This window comes from Diadema setosum, chromosome 8 (assembly GCF_964275005.1).
Source record: "Diadema setosum chromosome 8, eeDiaSeto1, whole genome shotgun sequence".
Lineage (NCBI taxonomy): Eukaryota > Metazoa > Echinodermata > Echinoidea > Diadematoida > Diadematidae > Diadema > Diadema setosum.
Window position 1 is genome coordinate 9,652,603 of NC_092692.1, and position 22,746 is coordinate 9,675,348.

At 38.1% G+C, this 22,746-nt stretch overlaps 1 protein-coding gene across 1 annotated transcript; it reads left to right on the top strand.

Annotated features, from left to right (window-relative positions):
- Window positions 1–5,574: 5,574 nt before the first annotated feature.
- Window positions 5,575–20,893, top strand: LOC140231400 (ran GTPase-activating protein 1-like). Its single transcript, XM_072311525.1, has 12 exons — window positions 5,575–5,704; window positions 7,738–7,865; window positions 8,467–8,526; window positions 9,369–9,545; window positions 10,294–10,428; window positions 10,857–10,958; window positions 12,332–12,388; window positions 13,179–13,292; window positions 14,215–14,314; window positions 17,168–17,252; window positions 18,111–18,270; window positions 20,547–20,893. Exons 1-12 carry the CDS (start codon window positions 5,596–5,598, stop codon window positions 20,598–20,600), a joined length of 1,281 nt encoding a protein of 426 aa, XP_072167626.1. The 5' UTR covers window positions 5,575–5,595; the 3' UTR covers window positions 20,601–20,893.
- Window positions 20,894–22,746: the final 1,853 nt, after the last annotated feature.

Here is a 22,746-nt window from a genome sequence, read left to right on the forward strand (position 1 = left end):
ATTTTTTCTTTACCTATTTGCATAGTTATAAGTCACATTAATGATTGGATAAAAGAGGCAAACATAATATCCAACAGGGTACCTGCATCTTCTGTGGATTATAATCATGATTACAACGAACATCTGTTTATCATAAATTCTAACATAAGATAACGCAAAAAAAAAAAAAAACACACACACACACACACACACACATGCACACGAAACCTTGATAGTCGATGGTCCAACCGATGTATTCTTTTACTGACTTGGGATATGTCATTATGACACACATTGCAATTCTGTATATAGACGAAATTGTTAGCCCGTTTAACTTAAATGCAAATGTTAAGCATGGAAATATTTCATTCCGTCTAATAACGTATACGGCCATGCACAACATAATACAAGACGGTGAGGAGGCCTTTTGTGTGTGTGTGTGTGTGTGTGTGTGTGTGTGTGTGTGTGTGCTGTCGTTTCTTTTCAGTTCAATTCAAATGATTTTATTTCCATTTCATGATACAATAATACAAATCAATAAACATAACGCTTACATGAGTACATGATATTTCAAGGAACTTTGAATCACCTAAGTTTAAACAAAACTTGAAAACAATATTATATTTCTTCTCATTTATACGAGGGTATGAGCCACAGCCTTGATTGCAATGACTTGCTCATGCATGGAACATGTGAATAATAGATATAAATCTCTTGCTCTGCCATACAATGTAAGTGATTCACCGTTATCAACTTGATATCTCTTTAATGCTGCTTGATTGCATGCACAAAATGCATAAAATATATACATACAAAGAAAAATATTAATACAAACCGATACTGCGAGAAAATGTAAATCGGCCTACCTTTTACATGCATCATTCATGATTTGATTTGATTTGATTTTTTTTAATCTACATAATGATCGATTTACATAAATGATTTTTGTAGATCATCTGATATACTTTCTTTTATACTTTTTGCCGATGATTCAAATATTTTCTTCTCCCACCAAAATCCAATCACTCTTGTCGATACTGTTAATTCTGAATTAAAAAAGTGACTCAATGGATAAGAGCCAATAAGTTATCACTGAATCTTCAGAAAACTAACTATATGTTATTCAGTAAGTCTATAGAAGTTTTACGCACAGATATCGTCTTTGATGACGTTCACTTAGAGCGTGTATCTCATACAAAGTTTCTCGGTATTACAGTGGACGATAAACTTTCGTGGAAGCCTCATATTATTAATATCAGTAAAATAATTTCGCGTAATATTGGTATTATTAATAGACTTAAATCTCATATCCGTTGTCTTCTTTGCTGACGTTGTATTTTTCATTAGTATTACCTTATTTAAATTATGGAATCTTAGCATGGGGTAGTGTCCATCAAACTTTATTAGATAGATTATTGTTATTACAAAAAAGGCACTTCGTATTATTAATTGTGGCGTTTCTCCATGTTCCCATGCAGATCCATTATTTGTTAGATATAAGATTTTAAAAATCAAAGATTTGTTTTTCTTTCAGCTGGGTCAGTTTATGTTTAATTATAACACGAATGCACTTCCCAGCATTTTTTATTCAATGTTTCCACTAAATCAATCTTTTCATAATTATCCCACCAGGCGATCAAATGAGTTTCATTTACCCCTTCTGAGAACGTTGTTGGCTCAAAATACATTTATATACACTGGTCCTAGATTTTGGAATTCTTTAAGTTGTGATATAAAAAATTCTTTATCTTTGAATTCGTTTAAGAGTAAGTTAATTTTATTTTGTTGAACTCATATTAAGATATATACGATTCATTACTTAGCTGGTCTTTACAGCCTAAGGGTTCATCGTCAATCATTGATTTCATCATTGTGTATTTTTTACATTATCTTATTTGTATAAACTTTGCTCGGCTGATCGAGCTGAAACACCTCAATTCCCTCTTCTGATACCGATATTCAGCACCTTAATTCCCTCTTCTGATCCCGATGTTCAGCGTGTTGGCTTTTCCTTTCATTTCCTTTTTCTTTCTCTCCTTTCTTTCCATTATTCTTTTGTGTTGTATTACTGTCATGGTATACCCTACTGTAAAGTCATGTAATGTCGTTGTGTTTCTACTGTCTTGTTCTCTCCTGTCTTTGTAAAAAAAAAAAAAATAAATAAAAAAAAAGTTTAATGTATTCACAAGAATCCTTTGAGTGGTTCACAATTTACAAGCATGCTTTTCAGTGAACCTCTCAGTTCTTTCTTTTTTTTCCCTCCAAACATAACTTTGTATTTTTCCGGTATGCATGTATAATTTCGTATTTGTTAACCATTATCTACCATGTAAAGTCGAATACATGCCTATGTTATATCTTCTGATTCATTTCGTGTTATGTTTGACGAAAAAGAAAGAAGGAATGAAATAAATGAAATGAAATGAAATGAAGCTGATCGAACGAAATTCATATAAATATAGTTTTAGACGTATAAGTACCTTTCCCATTCCATGTCTGTATTTGGTGGAAAATACCCATATTATGTGTGCTATAAAACAGAGACATGGACAGTTAACAAAGCAATGAGACACAGAGATGTGGTGCTACAGGAGAATGTTGAGAATATCATGGACAGAGAGAAAATCAAACACAGAAGTTCTAGAAATGGTGTCGGCTGAACGTGAGCTGCTCTCGACCATCAGGAAACGCCAGATGCAGTTTTTGGGTCATGCCGTGAGGAAGAGGCAAACGGAACATCTAGTCCTGACTGGATTTATAAACGGAAAGAGATCACGTGGACGACAACGACTTACTTTCCTTTCTACAATGGCTGGGATAGCTGGTGAGAGAGCATACCTTGCTGCATTCGTGCGACGATAGAGGGAGCTGGAGGAGGCTTACTGCATCAGTGATCGCCAACGGGCAGTGACGTCCATGGCAGAACAGAGAGAGAGAGATAACAACGGAATCAACATTTTGCTTTTCGAAATTAAAATAGGATATCGTATAGAAACCCTTGTAGGCTGTTGTTATTTTTAAAGGTCCTCATATCTTTGAAGTTCGTTACTGCATTGCTCAAGTTTTAATTTCTACTTGAAAACTTTCTTGGCTGTTTGAGGAAACGTGTTAGCTCCTCAAAGCATCCTCTCCGGCAATCATTGTACATAGGAGACCATCATAGTCAAATTCAGTCAGAATAAAAGCAAGCATATTATCATCACAAGTTGTAAACATTATCAGAATATTCGAGAGGTTTGTTACGTATTTGGCGTTTGGCGGTGCTCATAAGATATGTGAAAACTCATCTCAATTTTAGCTTTTTGTCCTCTTCTACGAAAAGATAATTTTGTGATGAACAAATTGGGCTGGTTTAAAACTTGATGGAAAAAAAATGAACGTATAAGGAAAAGAACAAAACGGGCAAGTAATGAATAAAGGTACGAATATATAGATAAAACATTTCTTGTAGAAACCCTGTAATTATGATATCGCCAAATGTATAAACGGAGATTTAAAATTGACAATGTCCGATAATAATATGCTTCTGTAATTGCGGTTTGTTCGGTATTGTTGTTTGATGATATCATATAGTAAAGAACATGCGTAATCACTAGATGTCGCTACTATAATACAACTAATTTTGATATAGATCAGATCTATACTCTTCAGAGCATCGTTACTGGAGGCTTAAAAAAAAAGAAAGAAAGAAGAAGAGATAACGATCTATGAATACCGCCGGTAATCATAAATCTTTTAAAAGTGATTTCATTTTCTTTCCAACTGATTTTTCAAAGATAATGTTGTTGAAAAGGTTTGAACCATTATGGGTTCTTTAAACGTAATATGGATCCCATTTTATAAAAGAAGTTAGGACAGCAACTCTTGCTGGAATGGCAACTTCCCATATAGCAACAGCCAGTTAGGAAGCTGGATTCTCGTTGTTATCATACCACTCATGAAAATTTGCTAATCCAGCAGAAGTTGCTATCGTATCAACTTTTTATGAAATGGGACCCAGGTGATGATAGCCCGTGAAGATAATATTATTAGCATCAAATTGTAATTTTTTTTTCTAATTTGTTAATGTCTAAGATATCCATTTTGCCATAATTTTCAACAATCGTGTAGCAGTGTGCGGTACGCGAAGGAACGGAAACATTTCGGGTAGTGACCCAAGGAAGTATCGGCCTGTATGGGCCAGGGCGGTTAATCCCCCCGACGTTTCGCGCATAAACGCGAGAAGGCCTTGCCATTGAGACTTTCTTGAAATTCTATGTTCAAGTCTCGAGCAACTTCTTAGACCAAATTTTCAACGTTAGTGCGAACTTTTACGAAGCCACGACCGTTTTTGTAACTGCATGTCACCCCAAAACAGGCACAATTTTGTGGTCTTGTGTGCTTTTTTCCTAGTTGGAAAACAGAGCTCTGTTCAAACTCATTAAAAACCGGATCATTTTAGTATTAATCACTTTGATTAATTTTATGCTAATTAATAAGTGGTCAGTGACATTTTTCAATGAAAAAAATAAACAAAGAAAAGCAAAAGTCGAAAAACGAAAAAATGCAGAAGAAATCCCAAAACAATAAAACACATAAGAATTGAAATGACTTTTGGAAGTTTTTATGACGTGAATTGTTGAATATGTTGAAACAGATATTATACACACCAAACAAGAAGACTCTCAATGTTTTTGATTAGGCCAAAATAAGATCTTGGGCCTAATTTGCATATCTGTGTTTCACCAATTAAAATGGAAATTGATGTTCAACAAAATCTGAAGGCACAATTAATCTTGTGTGGGTGCCCACGTATACTGGTTTATGCCCAAATGCCACTGTGTATATAGTGGCCGAGATGGGGGGGGGGGGGGGGATCCCGCCCCTCCGGTTTCAGCATAGCCATGTGTGATTAGGGTTAAAGATCCCAAAGCCAAGAGAGCATCAGAGTTTTTTTTTTTTTGGGGGGGGGGGGGGGAGGGATTAGTTTCGGCAAGCCTTTACCACTTTCATTGTATAGTTTTCATATATTTGCCCATGCGTTGTTGTAGGTTCTTCAACCTCTTTGTTTTCGCTGAAAAGTTATGTAACTGTGTATATAAGAACATATTTCATACTTAAAACCTTCCTTGGATTGAAGGGTCCATTAAATTTCTATCACTGAACATACTGAGGTGATCTGTGATCTCGAAACCTCCCAATGTTGGAACATATATAAAATATATACCGTATATGCCTAGTGACGTTGATCTTTATAATCATTCTGACTTCACTGAAGTTATCATTAATTTCTATAATACATACATAAATTTTGGAATATAATTAGGCCCCTATATGCTAAGGTGATGTTGCACAGAAGTGTAGCAGTCCTCTCAAAACTTTCGACCAACGCGAAACCAACGTTCTTCGTCCGTTGCCAACCTTGGCCTACTAGTATTCCAACCTGATACAAACGCAGTAATACCGTGCGACGAAACGTAAGATCACCGTTGAAATCACACACGGTACATGTGCGCGCCGGTTGTGTGTACATCTGTAGTGTTGGAAAATCTTGAAATTCCAGCATTGTGCGAATGAATGACTGCCTTGAACAACTGTATAGACTACTGTACTGTGTGTCATCAAAAAACAACTGAAATGGCGGACGTTTCAGCCGTGACAGAACAGTTGGCTAAAGCCTCTGTTGACCAACTGATCGAAGTGTCCTTCATTGGAAAAGGCTTGAAACTGAACTCAGAGGATGATGGTAAGAGAAAATTTTTGACAGGTTTAAACTTGACGTCTTTTGAATGAAAGGAGAGTGGGTATTTATACTACGTAGTCCCATGCATTCATTGTCTTGTGTGGATCCGTGTCTTCGTTTCGTGTAAGTGTATCTTGTTCAGTTGTAACTTAGAGTGTTAGGCCTATAAGAAATGTTAGACCCTCTCGTTAAGCTAGCCTCTTTATAGCACTTGTAATGTTTACTTAAAACTATATCCAATTATGCTAAAAATGAGTGTTTAACCTCCAGTTAAAAATCCACAAGAGATGTTTGGGAGGCAGTAGGTCTACTCGCAGTACTCGGCACTCGCACTGTGCACTCGGCTCATCCAATTTAGAAACCTATTTTCCAAGATGCAAAAAAGCCTTTCACTACTTTTAGGGTCGTTGTCCGTGGTGAGGCTTCCTCATGGATGGAGGTAGACGAGGGCAGTCTGTAGGCGTAGAATCTACTGGTGTTCTAATTCCACAGATCACTATCACCGCACATGGAAGTGTTCTAGGCCCGCGCCTGGTAACTTCCTAATTTATATTTGTGAATGATATACCCGATATCAAATGATGTGATTGTCGAATGCAATGATGCAATGTGAGACTGTTTGCAGATGCCGTGCCATATAATGATATGGTGATATTGATATTTGCTATATTTGATAATCTTTAAATGAGAACAACTGTAGAAATGGAAATCTTTGAGTGAGTGGTTTTCATGCTTGGTGGGGAGAGAAGAATTTGGCAATTTTTTTTTTTTTTTTTAATTCTGCAGAATCAAAACATAGAATAGTGTTGCATACATCTGGACATTAAAAGCAAAAAAAAAAAAAAAAAGGAGAAAAAGGAGAGATAATGCTGTAGAGTGATTTTATTTGCACCCTAGTTTCCTATACTATAGTGAGAAATACACGAAAAAGTTTTACACCTTGAAAATTTCCACTCTTACAGACTACAGTACAGTTGTATTTTCATTGCCATGCTCTGTCATGAGTTTTGACAGAAACATGTTCAAATTTTAATCTATTTATTTTTCTGATTGATCAGTAATAATTCCCTCTTTATTCAAGTGCTCATGATATGCAGAAGCCATAGATCTTTGCATCCGTTTACTCAAATTACATCCAGTTGGTGCTATATACAATGTATGGTCAAACAGATTAAAAAAAAATGTAGTAATTTTTTGTCTAAATGTAAATTTGGCATGCTCTGATCAGATGAGAAAAACATGCTAACTACAGTTACAACACCACTGCATTTTTGCTTTGTCAGGAAGTGTGGATTCTTGTGGATGTACAAAATTTTGAGTGGTCTAGAATGAGATTGTGTTGTGAATGATTGATTAATTTATCATGTTAGATTTTCACTTTTCACAGTTTTTGTTTTTTGTTTGATTTGTAAGGAGAGAAATCAATTTCTAGATTTTGCAGTACAAATACATGTACAGTCAAATCTGTCTTTAGAGACCACCTATCTATTATGGCCACCTGCCATATACGACCACTGAAAACAATTCCCAATGAGAGGAAAAGCATGTTAACCCATTGAAGACGAGCTAATTTTGCTACAATATGCATTTCCAATAGACCCCAGCTTGCGTTTACTCGAGACTGGTCTTCAGCGGGTGAAAGAACCTGTCTATAGTGGCCATGTGTCTATAACAGCCATTTTTTCATCTCCCTTGGATGGCCACCATCTAATAGACAGGTTTGACTGTAGTTACATCCTCATTGGTGCTTCACTTTGAGGTGTCTGTGAACAGACAATTCTTTCCTGTGTAGTCATCAAAATCATGGCAGTCAAGTACAACAGCAGAAAAAAAAAATATGCAAGTTAGCAAATTGGTTCTCCTGCACTTGACAATGCTGTGTAGAGTATTTGCACAGCAGATACCCATACTCAATGCAAGTTAAAGTACACATTTTTTTATACAAAAGTAGCTCATGTGTGCATCCAGCTTTGAACGTGATGTTGCCTTGTTTACTGTGTGAAGCTCTTTATTTCTATTTTGTTGACTGAATACAGCACGAGATGTTGTCGCTGCAATCCAGTCATGTGAGGGAATGCAGTCATTGCTCCTAAGTGGCAATACTGTTGGTGTTAAAGCTGCAGAGGCCATTGCCAAAGCCTTGGAAACGAAACCAGAATTTGAGGTAAGTTTATCATGGAACATTCTTTGGTGACATGATATTTTAAGAATTACTTGATTTCTTATTGTACTGTCAATATGGTCAAATTACGAGATTTCAGAGACTTTCCATAGCTGTCAGAAGATGCTGAAATGTGTACCAGGTACATTGTATCTCCACATTTTCTTTTGACTCCCATACTTTCCTTTTGGATGAGAAAAGAAGAGGGTACACACTGGACGGTAAATGGGACTACATGTATTTGTTTATCTTTGTCAGAAAAAAAAAGGAGAAGAAGAAGAAGAAGAAAGAAATATACTGTGGTTTGAATACATGTCATTGTCATAAGAAAGTGCAGTGTTGTTTGAGTGACTGTCTTGTGTGTTCTAGCAGTTCTTATAAAATATTTGTTTGTTTTGTTTTTTACTGAATGTGATACTCTGTATTGCTCGTCATTGAGACTGGATAGGATTTGAATCATCATTAATCCATGAAAATATGATTACTCTTTTGACTCCAAGCATGTGGATGCTTTTCAAGGTATTTTTCCATTTATTGTTTCACCTTTTATTGCGCACATCATAAATCTCCTTTTTTTTTTTCTCTCATTCTTCCTCTTTGTCAGAGAGCAAGATGGAGTGACATGTTTACTGGGAGATTACGGTCAGAAATACCACCAGCCTTGGTAAGTTACACTTCATTACATGTCCAGGGGTGTGGGAAATGATATAATAATAGTAATATATCAATTCATAAAGCGCAAAATGTATAGACATATATTCTTCTGCGCTGCAAAAGCTTCTGATGTGCTTGATGATAATGAACAGTTATATGAAAAGATGTGTTTTGAGTCGTGATTTAAAGACTGCTACAGTTGGGGATTTCTGGACTTCTACTGAAATGATATTATAATGCTGCACACTGGCACTGGTCCGATGGTCCAGGACTAGTAGAAATCACTGTCAGACCAGTAGCTTTTCAGGAATGGACCAGAAGAAAAAGGGAAAAACTGGGTATATACTGGTATGACAGACAGGTCAGACCAGTAGAAGAAAAAAAGTGGGTTAGGGAGCAGCCCCGGCTATCATATTTCGGACTTGGTAGTGAGGAAAACAACAGGATACAGGATATCAATTCCTGTACAAATACAAACAATGTGCATATTATATTATGCATTTAAATCAAATTTTTGCAGCATTTACAAATTGATTGCAGTTGTACACTTTTATCAGGTGATGCGGCGAGACTAGTTTGAATGGATTGGAAGTGTATGTGTCAAGTCAAATTTGATAAAACTGATTCTACAAGTCGTTTTCCTGTTTGTATAATTGTGTCATGTGTAGAATAGGCAGAACCTACTCTTTTTGTTGTTGTTGATGTTGTTTCTTTTGGTTTTGCGTGCAATGTTATTTACAGCTCTGTTTAAAAATACCGTACTTTATTACTGTAATTTCCCACAATGCTGTACAAGTGGCAAAAAAGTTATCATGTCTGTTCGCCTTCCAATCTCTTGGAATGCCTACCCAGAGAAGCCTCGGGGCTGGAATCATGAAGGCCGGAGCTCACCTGGTGGAGCTGGACCTGAGTGACAACGCCTTTGGACCTGACGGCGTCAAGGCTGTGAAGGAACTACTGGAGAGCCCGTCTTGCTACACGCTGCGTGAGATGAGGTTCAACAACAATGGTCTGGGCATTGGTGGAAAGGTAACTAGAGGAATTTGATTAGCCCAGTCAATCTTTAGTGATTTTCTACATCTTATCTTCATCTAGGGGAACATAGATTGTGGGTGTCCATTGTTGTTTTTTTCCTCACCCCCCCCCCCCCTCCACAATTGTTTCTGGTTGTATCCCTTGACCCTAATTCTCAAAGGTGGAATAACTTTATTACACCGCTTATTCCGCCTATTCATTACGCCTCTTATGCAAATCAGGCCCTCTTGACGTAAAATGACGCGATTTATTCCCCGGAATCTATTCTCAAAGGTGGAATAACTTATTCCCCAGAATAACTATTCCACGGAATAGTTATTCTGGGAATAGTTATTCCAGCTTTGAAAATTCGGGCCCTAATGTTTATGCACATGTATCAACATAGGTGTATACATGTGTCTCAAGTGTGTGTGTGCATGCGCATGCATGTGTCCTAAAAAGAAAAGAAAGTGCCATCGTAAACCTCTTTGAACTTGTGTGCTAATTTCTGTTACAGTGGACTCCCAATATAATGAAGTCCTTGGAATCGGCAGTTTTCTTTCGTTATTTTGAAATTTCATTATAACAGAACAAATAGACAATGAAATAGAACAAGTGAACAATAAAGGACAAAGAGAAGATGGGGCTTGTATTTTTGCTTTGTTGTAACTGGAATTTCGATATAATGGTGTTGGTTTTAATTGAAGTACACTGTACACCTCTGTATTTTGTCTTTTTCTCTTACACTTTTTCCCTTTTCAAGATTATGGCAGAAGCTCTGATTACCTGTCATAAGAACAGCTCCAGGGCAGGAAAGCCTCTCTCTCTTAGAGTCTTTGTAGCAGGAAGGAACAGGCTAGAGAACCCGGGGGCCATTGCACTTGCCGAGGCGTTCAAGGTGAGGTCATGTGGATGTGGGTGTCTCTGTGCTGTGTTTGTATATGTGTGGTTATGTGGGTGTACTGAATGTTTATGTGTACCATTGCTGGCATGTGTTTGTGTTCATGTGTGGTTATGTGGGTGTACTGAATGTTTATGTGTGTATTGCTGGCATGTGTGTGTGTGTGTGTGTGTGTGTGTGTGTGTGTGTGTGTGTGTGTGTGTGTGCTGATGATACTTGCTGTGTGTTTCATTGGAATAGGTGTTGAGTGGGTGTTTGTGTTAGGGTTAAGTGTTAATATTTACTATGTGTGTGTATTTGTGTGTTGTGTAGTTGTGTATGTATTTTGGTATATATTTGTGTTTATGTGTAGTATCATTGCACCAATCAGCGTATAATGTATGAATACATTGTGATGTATTTCCTATGACTTCTGACCCCATCAGACGATAGGAACTCTGGAGGAGATAGCCATGCCGCAGAATGGAATCAACCATGAAGGAATCACAGCACTGGCGAATGCAGTGGAACACAGTCACAACCTAAGGGTAAGGCAGAAAATACAAACCACAGCACTTTGGTGCACCTTTTAGAATACTCTGGCAAGTAGTGGACAAAGAGATTCCAGCCATTCTTGTTAGGTTTATGTACCTGAACTTGATTGACCTCAACCCTCCCTCCACCCTCTGCCCCAATTAAAGACAAGATGACATTTGGAAAAGTTTAGAGGGGATGGCTAGTAACTGATCAGTGGGAATGCTGGGGGATGATTGTTCCAAACCTTGTGGGATTCATTTAAGGGTACATTATATATCTATTGTTGTGTGAAAATTGTTTGCTTCAGAATGGTCTCATATTCAAGTAATGTGCAGTTTAATGTTTTCTGGTTAGCATGCCTGTACAGTGACGGGGCGATCATTAACGGCCCGTTAAAGTGATCATAATTATATTCTTTTGGCATTTCAAAAGATATTTATATCTCAGTTGCTCATCCTCACAACTTGGCTAAAGCTGTATTGACCGATTCGGGTTCGTTGAGGGCAGCAGACATTTTATGGCACTGGGCGCAGCCATGAGCTCAAATTGCGGTGTCTCAGCCGACCCCCCCTGCTCTCCCCCACCCCCCGGGCAACATGTTTATCGCGCACTTGTAACAAAGGTTCGCGCACTAAGCAAGCATTCGCGCACTCAGTACGAGACGCCCATTGGCTAAAGCAACCAAGCATCAGTTTTTCATTCTGCGCGCGTGCTGATGTAGGGAGAGGGGTGGGGAGTGGGAAGGGGGGGTCGGCTGAGACACCGCGTAATGGCGCTGCCCATGCCAAAAATACACATAGCGCGTCACAGAATCGGTCAATACTGCACATGTGTCCTTTTTGTACGATTTATTCAATGGTGGCTACAGGCATCTGGGTTTGTAGCACCCAGAATGAGCAGTAATGCATGCTTGTAAGGATTTTTGTTGTTGTTGTCTTGTCAACTTTTAATTTGACATGCATATGTCTTTGGATGTGTTGGTGATTTTGTTATAGATATTCAGAGTGCATGCGGCTGCCAAAGACAGCAATTCTAAGAAAAGATTGGTGTATCCAGTAAAGTTTCACAAGTTGACTGATATATACATGAAATATCACCTCCCATAACAAGTTGTGAAGTCGCTAAATTTTCTTTTGAAAAGTGATAGCACTTCTTTCTCATTCCATCAATGTGGTGCCAGGTTCCCGATCACATATTTACCACTCATGAAATTGTTGTACAAGCCTCAATGTGCAAAATACAAAGTGTTTCCAGTATTTCTCCAGAGATGATTGTTGGGGTTCCCAGTGCCCCATGACTGGAAATTTCCTTGGTGCTACTTGGTGTGACTTCTATGTTTTAGGTGTTTGATCATGTATGAACAAAAATTGTCCTCACTTTGCAGATATTGAACCTGAATGACAACACCTTCACAGCTATAGGAGCAGTGCCAATGGCAAAGGTAATAAAAGGCTGATGTCAAATGATGATATTTGTTTCAAGTATCCTGAAAACAAGAGGAAAAAATGCAGGTGATGATGATGATGATGATGACACCTGCTATAGATACTGATGAGCATGAATGCTGATCATGGGTCACACGAACAACCCCTGCAGATACTGGAGAAAAATATCTCTCAAGTTGCTTTGCTGTACGAAATCGATGATGCTTCAAAATACTAAGAGATATATTGAGCCAGGACAAACAATGTTACAGATACAGCAAGGGAAGCCAAACCCTTGTGTGGTCAAAAAGACAACATGTTCTTTAACATGTTTACATAGAGTACAAATGTCCAGCCCGACAAAGCTCTCTTATTTGGGTGTTGTGTTGTATTCACTTACTCTGTTTTTATTCCACAAGAGTTTTGTGAGTGTATCAGGGATTTTAATTTTTTGTTTTGTTTTGATTGTTGTTTTGTTTTAGTGTAATAATTGTGTACTTGTACAGAACATCAGAATCATTTTGAAGTATCTTAATGATCATCATAGTTTTCTCAATGCGATTAACACCCCAATTATATATATACATAAAAAAAAAAATGGATAAGTAACTGGAATAGACTGTCAACATTTAATTTTCTTACATGCTGGCAACATATATGTTTACCAATGTCATTCATTGTGGTCACGTCTTCCATTCTGTGTCTATAGTCCCACTGATAAGATAAAATACAGAAAAAAAATTAGTTTAACTTTTATTACCACCTTGTCTTACCTCCCTTACCCTTCTTTGCTCTGAATCTCACCAGGCTATAAGAAACCTCTCCAAGCTGGAGGTGATCAACTTTGGTGACTGCCTCGTGAGGTCGGAAGGTGCCTCCGCCATCGCAGAGAGCCTCATGGAGGGGGTGCCTAACCTCAAGGTAATATGTCACTACTTAAAGGGCAACATCCAAACCACTTTTGGATGTGTTCGAGTCCTGACCGAGGCATGGGCATGACTAGAAACTTTATTAGGTAGACATTTATTGCTGACATATGACTAAACGGTGCTGTTTAATGTAAAATCTAATGGAAGAGAGTCATTTGTAGAGTAAATTTTTGGGGAATGATGGTATCTGCACCCTGGACTTCCTCAGATGATATGTGGTATTGCAATTTTCACTCTGTTGCTGACGGATTAAAGGGCAGGGAATACCTGGGTGTAATTAAGATGTGTATTCAGATCAGAAGACAGTATTTAAACTAGCGGGATAGAAAGGAGTAGACGAATTTCAAGAGTTTGACAAAGAGCGTTTTTGCTGTAATGAAAAGAAGTGTGCACTGAAATGATGACACTGATTAGGTATGGTAATAGTCGGTAAAGCGCATTGAAATTCTTAACAAGTGTGAAATGCGCTCTAAAAAACCTAGCTATTATTGTTATTATTATTGTTATTGTTATTGTTGTTGTTGTTGTTGTTGTTGTTGTTGTTGTTATTGTCTTGTGTACCCATGGTAGATTGTTAACAATACTAACACTGTTTTCCTAGAGGCCCCTATCAAATTCCTCATTATCACACCTTTGTCTAAATCATACACCGAGGTCGCAGTCACAAAATAGATTGACAACCTTGTCCAAGGATATAATGACCAGACACTTTTTGAACCTATAATTTTCTCTTACAGACCCCAAGCCTCATTCATTCTTATATACAATAAAGCTCTCACTCAAGAAGATAAAGATAACCTTGCAAGTTTCATGGGAGGAAAAGTAAAAAGAAAAATTTGCTTTAAAAGGTGGGAGATGGGTGCCAGTATGTCGGTACCTGTTAACAGCTAATAACCTTATTTGTCCAACACCAGGAGTTGAACCTGTCGTTTGGGGAGATCAAACGGGAGGCAGCAGTCAAGGTGGCTGAAAGCATGGACACCAAGCATCACATCAAGCTCCTTGATCTCAACGGTAAGGCACCTGTCTGCTCCGGGGAGCAGGTGCTTGTTGCTGTTACCTCAACTTTCAGTGTTAATGTCATTGCATTTGGCATTCTATTTTTCATTTCATTTGAATATCTGCTGGTTGCCAAATATTTGTTGAAATAGAGATGGGGCATAAACTTACATGGTTGTTTGTTTCAGCAAACAGATCATTGTTTTGGAAAGCATAGGTTATGTGTTGCTGTTTGCCTTCTTTCATTTCATTTTTTTTTTTATACCCCCGCCAAACGAAGTTTGAAGGGGTCGGTCGGGCGGGCGGTCGGGCGGGCGGTCGGTCCGTTGCAAATCTTGCGTCGCGAACTACTTCCTCAGTTTTCAACCGATTCCCATAAAACTTGGCACAGATGTGTGCCTTGGGTTGTAGATGTGCAAGACATATTTTTTGACAGTACCCAAAAGTACGTTGCCATGGTAACGGCATATTATGGGCAAAAATGGGTACAAATCTTGCGTCGCGAACTACTTCCTCAGTTTTCAACCGATTCCCATAAAACTTGGCACAGATGTGTGCCTTGGGTTGTAGATGTGCAAGACGTATTTTTTGACAGTACCCAAAAGTACGTTGCCATGGTAACGGCATATTATGGGCAAAAATGGGTACAAATCTTGCGTCGCGAACTACTTCCTCAGTTTTCAACCGATTCCCATAAAACTTGGCACAGATGTGTGCCTTGGGTTGTAGATGTGCAAGACATATTTTTTGACAGTACCCAAAAGTACGTTGCCATGGTAACGGCATATTATGGGCAAAAATGGGTACAAATCTTGCGTCGCGAACTACTTCCTCAGTTTTCAACCGATTCCCATAAAACTTGGCACAGATGTGTGCCTTGGGTTGTAGATGTGCAAGACGTATTTTTTGACAGTACCCAAAAGTACGTTGCCATGGTAACGGCATATTATGGGCAAAAATGGGTACAAATCTTGCGTCGCGAACTCCTCCCACAGTTTTGGATCAATTTTTATGAAATTAGGTACAGATGTTCATCTGAATATGTTAATGTGCAAGACACCTATTTCCGCAGTGGCAAAAAGTGCGTTGCCATGGTAACGGCATGTTATTGGTAAAATATAGGGCAAAATGCTTCATGGCAAAACTGCTTCATAAGTGTTCTTCCAATTCTCATGGAATTCATATTGAATTTTTGTCTTAGGATATAGGTCAGCATGACACTTTTCTTGACAGTGACAAAAAGTATGTTGCCATGGTAACAGCTCACATATTATGAGCCAAAATGATGGAAAATTTTGTGTTGCAAACTACTTCCTCAGTTTTTGCCCAATTTCCATGAAACTTGGTACAGATGTGTGCCTTTGGTTGTAGATGTGCAAGACGCATTTTTCGACAGTACCCGAAAGTACGTTGCCATGGTAACGGCATATTAATGGCAGAAGATCAAGGAAAGATCTTGCGGATTTAACTACTTCCTCAGTTTTTTGACAAAAGCTTATCAAATGTTGTTTTGACCAAAGCTTATGAAATGTTGTTTGGCAGGGGTATAACCAGTCGCTGTAGCGACATTTCTAGTTTAAATTAATGTTTAGCTTGTTTTGTTATTTGCTGACCTTTTCAGCAACATGTATACGGTGTAAAATGAGAGCAAAGATCCTGTGACGTGAGACTTGAAAGATACTGTCTCACATTGTTGGGCTCAGTTTCAGAAATTGGTATGCTCTCCAAACTTAACAGTATGACGTTGTGTGAATGCATAAAGAACACCTCAGCATACAAAAGGTTTGAGCATTATGATCACTAGATCCATGACCAATTATCATGCTTATGCAAGTAAACCCTTTACTTCAAGGCTTATTTGAATGCTGGTGTCTATGGGAAAGACTGACTGTGGTAAAATAAGGGCAGTCACAGATTTTAACCTTTTGTTTTTCAAGCATTTGGGATTTATTTTCAGCCCCGTGTTTTTCAGAGCTTTATATTACACAAAATGAAAGACTACAATAGCAGCATGTTGGACCATGCAGCTAAAAATTATCAAACAAAACATTGTTTAAAAGTACACTTACTTTTAATCTTATAAACTGCTAGAAAGTGCTGTCCGTTGTATCAGGGCTTGTCCAGACCACAAAATTTGGGTGTTTGCATGATATTTCATTGAGATATAATGTAATGTTTTGAGTGTAGTCAAGCATGAAATTATGCAAGATTCTATTACCTCAAATCTGCAACTTCATGGTGCATTCTTATGCAAAATCCATCATCTTGTGTGTATATTGCACCACAAAAGAATACTTCAATCTGTACTTGTATCCACTTTAGGGATAGGTGAGTAATAATGTTCAAGCTTGAAGATGTATTTTGGTATGTATGCGTTCCTTGGTAATGTGTAGCAAACAACGTTATTTCAGTGAGCTAATCTGGTTCTTTTGCCTCAACATGCAGAAAAGAGTGCAGGATATGTGCTTGTCCCTCTCTGAGTTGGATATCTTTTTCTGAGGAGGCTGAGATATCAAATGCTATTGAGGATGTATACCTATTATACATGTAAATGATGTCATGTACAATTAATTTGAAACTAATGGAATTTTGGATTGAAGTGACCTTTGTCCAAAACAATATAATTCCATCACTTGATTCCTTTCTTTAGATAGTGCATTGAATATAAATTCCTAGGAATTCTAAGTTCCTGTTTGTATTTTCAACAATTATGTACATGTATGTTGTGTACAATCAATAGTGGGCATACTACAAGACCACGGTATTAGTTAATTCAGATTGAATGCATCAACTAGATGTATTCTAAGTTCATTCTTGGTCCCATTCATGTATATCTGAGTTTGATGAATACCAATGTTTTTCTTCCAGGGAATAGCTTTGGAGAGGAAGGAATCGAACTCATCCAAAGCATCATGGAATCAAATAATCACATCGATGCTCTGGGATCGCTGAGGTGAGACTTGGCGGGTTTGTGTTTCTAGTGAATGAGTGGGATTACTTTTAGATTTGAATCATTTGTGAGTGTACAATACACAACCATTGCAATGTTAGAGTAACGCCAATATTGCCATAGTGAGCTATTCCCAACTCACGTATCACAGATGTAACCAGTAAGAAGGACCCTTTCCTGTAAAAAGGACTTTTTATCTTCTTATAAGCCACAATGCTCAGGGTTGGACCTGTTTGCTGACTATCCCTAGTCACCTGTAAAGAATGATGGCCATTGTAAGTCTTTTTTTTTTCTTTTTTTTTTTAATGCAGTGCATGTGGGGCAGACCACGTAATTTGGTGTGCGTGCATTGTTGCAAAGCATATTTCCATGCACATACATGTCACCCAATTGTTGTTATTCTTTAAAAAAAAAACCCTATATTTTAGCCATTGTGCTGAAAATGTCATCATTATGTTGGTTTGCATTGTTGCCTTTTGTGGCATGAAAATGTTCTCTCATGGGATTAGATCCCACAATGTTCCGCCCCTGAGTAAAATGTTTAAAGCAAATGGTCACCTCCAAAAGTATATAGCACGATCATGTTTATCTCATGAGGTGACCAGGATTTGACCTAACTGGTATAGTGTACGTTGATGTTTCCTTACTAGCCTGACAAATTATCCCCCCCAAAAAATTTGAAGACCACGAATGAGCATTGATAATGATGTTGACACAAAATATATTTGTATTTTTGTCCCCATAGAAATTTCAATTATCCCATCAAACATGAGGCAATTTTAAACATTTCTGTGGTCTCAAGTACATCACTTCTATCCTATGATATTCAAACCTCTTCCCAATGTTTGCCTTCCTTAAAAGTGATGATGAGGGATCGGATGATGACGAAAGTGACGATGATGATGAGGATGAGGAGGAGGAGGAGGAGGTTGAGGATGCGGAGGAAGGGACGGAAGTCAAGGATCCAAATCTCCAGGTCAGAGGTACCGCCATCTCGCCAAAGCAGCCCACAGCACCTGCAGTAAGTCATCTATATTTCTTTTCACTTATCCTTCTTCATCTCACAGGTGTAACCAAGGCGGCACGCTGGCACTGGTCCGACGGTCCCTGACCAGTAAAAATCACTGTCAGACCAGCAACTTTTTCAGGAATTAACCGGTAAAACATGGAAAAACTGGGTAGCTTCTGGTCCAACAGACAAGTTGGACCAGTCGAAAAAAGTGGGTTAGTGCGCAGCCCTGTTTTAACATCTGATTGGTGCATGATACATCTTTGCAACAATCCCTTAACCCTAAAAAGACTGGGCTATTTTGGTAGCTCGAAAGACTGGGGGGGGGGGGCCTAAAGGGCCCCCCCTTAAGATCTCGGCCGTGGATCGCGCGATCGCCGCGAAAATTTGCATAATGGTAGTGTGCGATGTAATCTACAAGATCGTATATTCAAATTTTATAAAATAGTCTTCTTTTATTTTATTTTGATTAAATATGCTAATTTATGCGAGAAATCAGACTCTTTGATCTAAATCAGTAAATAAAGCTCCAAAAGTGCTCATTTTTGGTCTAATTATTCTTAGTGGCATTCTTAGCAAATGTACTTGAAAAAAAATTCGGTATCAAAATTAATTTCTTATCTATTCTATTGTTTTATGAATTTCTTATGTATTTCTTTGTTTTTTCGACCTTTTGTTTTTGTTGTTTTTTTTTAACAAAATTTGTGGCAGACACTTTTTGAAGCATAATACTCCTAAAACAAATTAATTTTAGCCATTGAGAGTAAAAATAAGCATATTTATATGAGCCATGTGAAAAAACTCAATTTGCATTGACTTTGTACACAAAATCACATTTTTGAGCCATTTTCGGCCTCACGTGCATGTACAAAAAGTTATGTAACTTCAGAACCGTACCCCCGGGCGTCACAAATTTGGTGTCAAAATGTGCGGGAAACTCGAAAGAAAAAAGTCATAGAGCATCGCGGCGAGAGCATTGCGTGTTGCAGAGTAATTGCGCGAAATGTTGAGGGGGGGGCCTTTTAGGCCCCCCCCCCAGTCTTTTTAGGGTTAATGTTAACATGTAAGTATGATAGAATAAAAGGAAGCAATGCATTTTCAGTCGCAAATGCCTGATCGGCCCACCGAAAGATGGCCTTTTGGAAATTTCTTGGCTCGACATAAATTTTTAGTGGTCCCGAGCCACCAGACCACCACTGATGTCGAGCCCTGTATAGTTGACTGTTTGTGTGTGTGTGTGTGTGTGTGTGTGTGTGTGTGTGTGTGTGTGTGTGTGTGTGTTTGACATGGTAGCATTAAATGCTTTGACTGTAGATCCCTTCTTTGTGGACCTCTCTGGAGTTTAGACCAGGCATTCCTGTGTGTCCTCCTCTCACTCATGTGAATTTCTCTCTAATCTGCATTCTCAGTATAATGGGGGGGGGGGGGGGGGGTAAGACGTCTTGACTTTGTGTGACTTGTTTGTTTATTTGTTTGCTTCTCATTGGAGAATAAGTGAGATAGATAGTGATAATGTGATCTATACTGTGTTAAAGGAGATAGTGTGAGATGTCATACCATTCAGCGTTTCCATTACCTAAGTTTTGCCCTCACATATTATCCATAGCAATAACTGGGATTGGAGGTACCTTTTGTCTTGGAATATTTTTGCTGTTTCATGTGGTTTGTTGTGACCCAAGGGACTGCTTCTTAGCTTGTTACATTTCATTAGAAAAGAGAAACAGAAAAGGTCATACTAAGGCTATACCTAATGTGCAGCATGGAGTAAACTTTGCCTGGCTTTCAGAGGCAGCTTAACCCGTTCAGGACGAGTCCCAGGTATACTTGGGCACGTGTCTATGGGAAATGTGTGTTGTAGCAAAATCAGTCTGTCCTCAACGGGTTAAAGAAAAAAGAAAGAAAAAAGAATTGTTAATCCATATAACAATTTCCCTCTTCATTTGCAAACTACTGCATACTGTTGAAATGATTTCAAGATAAATTGTATATTTCAGTTTACCGTTTTCAAATAGCAAATTAAATCAAAGGAATATATAAGGTGTACAAAATAAGGCTTTTCCCTTTCTCTAATAATTCCATAGCTCACACATCATTTTGTCTTCAGCCATTTTAATTTTTCTCAGTCAAATAAATGCAAATCTTCCTCTTTCCATTCTGTTTAAAATTAATAATGCCCACTTTACTTTCATTCACCATTGTGTGCCAGAAAACAAAACAAAAAGGTCTGGAAGTAACTCAAGTTCTCTTTTGGCTTTCTTTTTTTGTGTCAATTTCTCGCTAAAATCCAGAATATTGAAGCTGGAGAAGATCTTGCATCAGTCATGGACAAAATGAAGCTGTGAGCTAACGCTGCCCCACACCCTACTGTTAGGACCTCAGGAAATTACTCCCAGCCCCCACCCCCTGTGGCAAATCGGGAAAGGAGGCAATATTGGCAGATCATCCCTTGAGAGCACCTTGTTCGTTCAAAATCTATGCAGCTCTTTCAGTTCCCCCGCAGCATTTAATCTGATAGGTGTAATATAGCCTTCTTTTAGACATTCGTGCAAAAGAGCATTGCAGTAAAACAGGGGTTTTATGTGGAATGCTATGAAGCAAACAAGATGCCTGATATGAATTTCAAAGAATAATGAAGAAAGAGAAACAAACAAACTTGTAAGAGATTGATATTGAATATTGAGCATTTAGTAGTCATCTCAACAATTTAAAAATCATACACTGTATAGTAACCATTGAGATACGCCTGTATGTACACAAGTGTTTCCCTTCACTGCTGAGTGCAAGTGTAACATAAAAATGCTTTAGTGCTTTTGTGTTAGATTTCACTTCCTTAAAAGATAAGAAAATAAAACTCGAAATGTGCCAATGAGCATTCTTCTCATTCATGGAATTAGTCTAGCTCTTTTCGTCAGATTGAAGGCTTCAACTCAGTCGTTTGTACCTTCTATTGCCCTACATGTATGTAAAGGACTAGCATCATATGATTCTAAAACTTTTGTGCCTGAATGAAAATCTTCCCTGTCTAGTCATGGTCGAGCCTTTTTCGTGTTTTCTCAAAAATCAAAATCATTTCTTTCTATGTAAGTTGTGCATAATACCAGAGAATATGATAAGATAGAGCCCACATAGATTGCCAAGAGGAACTACATGTAAACCTCAATGTACATTGTTGTAGGGCAAGTTATATACGTATGCAGATGTTGCAAATGTGTGGTGAATGTTTCAGCGGAATGTTACTGCGAGAGCATCTTAACAGTTCAGGGTTGTCAGGATGTTGTCGTGGTAATGTTGTGTTATATGTCAGGGCCATTACCCTAGCAGGCCAGGGTAGAATTTGAGTCAAAAGCACCTTGTGTCACTGTGACGGGTACCTATCAAATTTAAGCTAAAACTGCTACCCACTGTCTTGGAATAATGAGTAGTGAGCTGTAGAAACTTTTTTAATAATGACATTTTTCTGGCTTTCTGAATTTTCTGCATTTACCGCTTGAATTTTGTAGTGGATTTGATGAATATAGGCTTGTCTTCTTATACTCTGTATGTATACAATAAATGAAATATTTTTGTAGCAGGTACTACTTTGAAGCAGACAGGATGTGTTGTTATGGTAAATAAGCTTGATAAAAGTACTCTTCTAGTGTGAAAGCTTTCATGATATTTAAATTATTTACAATCAAATTTTTCAGTTCATTGTTGTGTTTGCTATGCACTGTTGAACAAAATTATGATGCTGATGATGATACGACTTCATCAAGAAAGAAATATGAAGTGATAAAAAATATTTTTTAGAATATCTCATCTTTCAGGATATTGCGTGAAAAATGTGCAAACACGCGAGAAGATAGAATACCATTGGTATTGCTTTAACATTGTAAATAATGCTGATGCAATCAAGTAGTTGTGAAATGTTGTAGATTCAAGTGGTTTTTGTAAAGGCCATGTCATTATTTCTGAAAATTTTCACCCTGAAAATCTGATGGATGTTAAAAGATCTGATAATGATATGTCATGTTTAGTAGACTTCTTACATTCCATTTTTCTAAAAATTTCTGATGGACTAAAAATTTGATAGCTGGCATTTCCAGACAAGATGACAAAGCCTATCAGAGTAGTGTGTTTATTAGTTAGTTGTCACTACTTAATTGGGATGATGGGGAGGGGGGGGGGGGGAGTTGACAGAAGAACTGATATGAGACAGTGACTCTGTGTGGTAAAGGGGATCCCATACCTCTTTGCTTTCACCAATAGATGACGAGCAGGCAAGCAGGTTATTAGTGGTGTGTAATGTGTTACACATGTACAGTTGTACGTCACAATTGTCCCTGTCTGCTTGCTTGGTTGAGACGTATAGAGAACTATTGCCAATTTGCCACATCAAGATGCAGGCCTCTCTCTCGAGCATGCTTTTGTTAGTGCAGTGCAGAAGCTTAGCTAAGATCTCATCCTGCCATGGAGTTGCAGATAAACATACAACATATGAATCTTTAT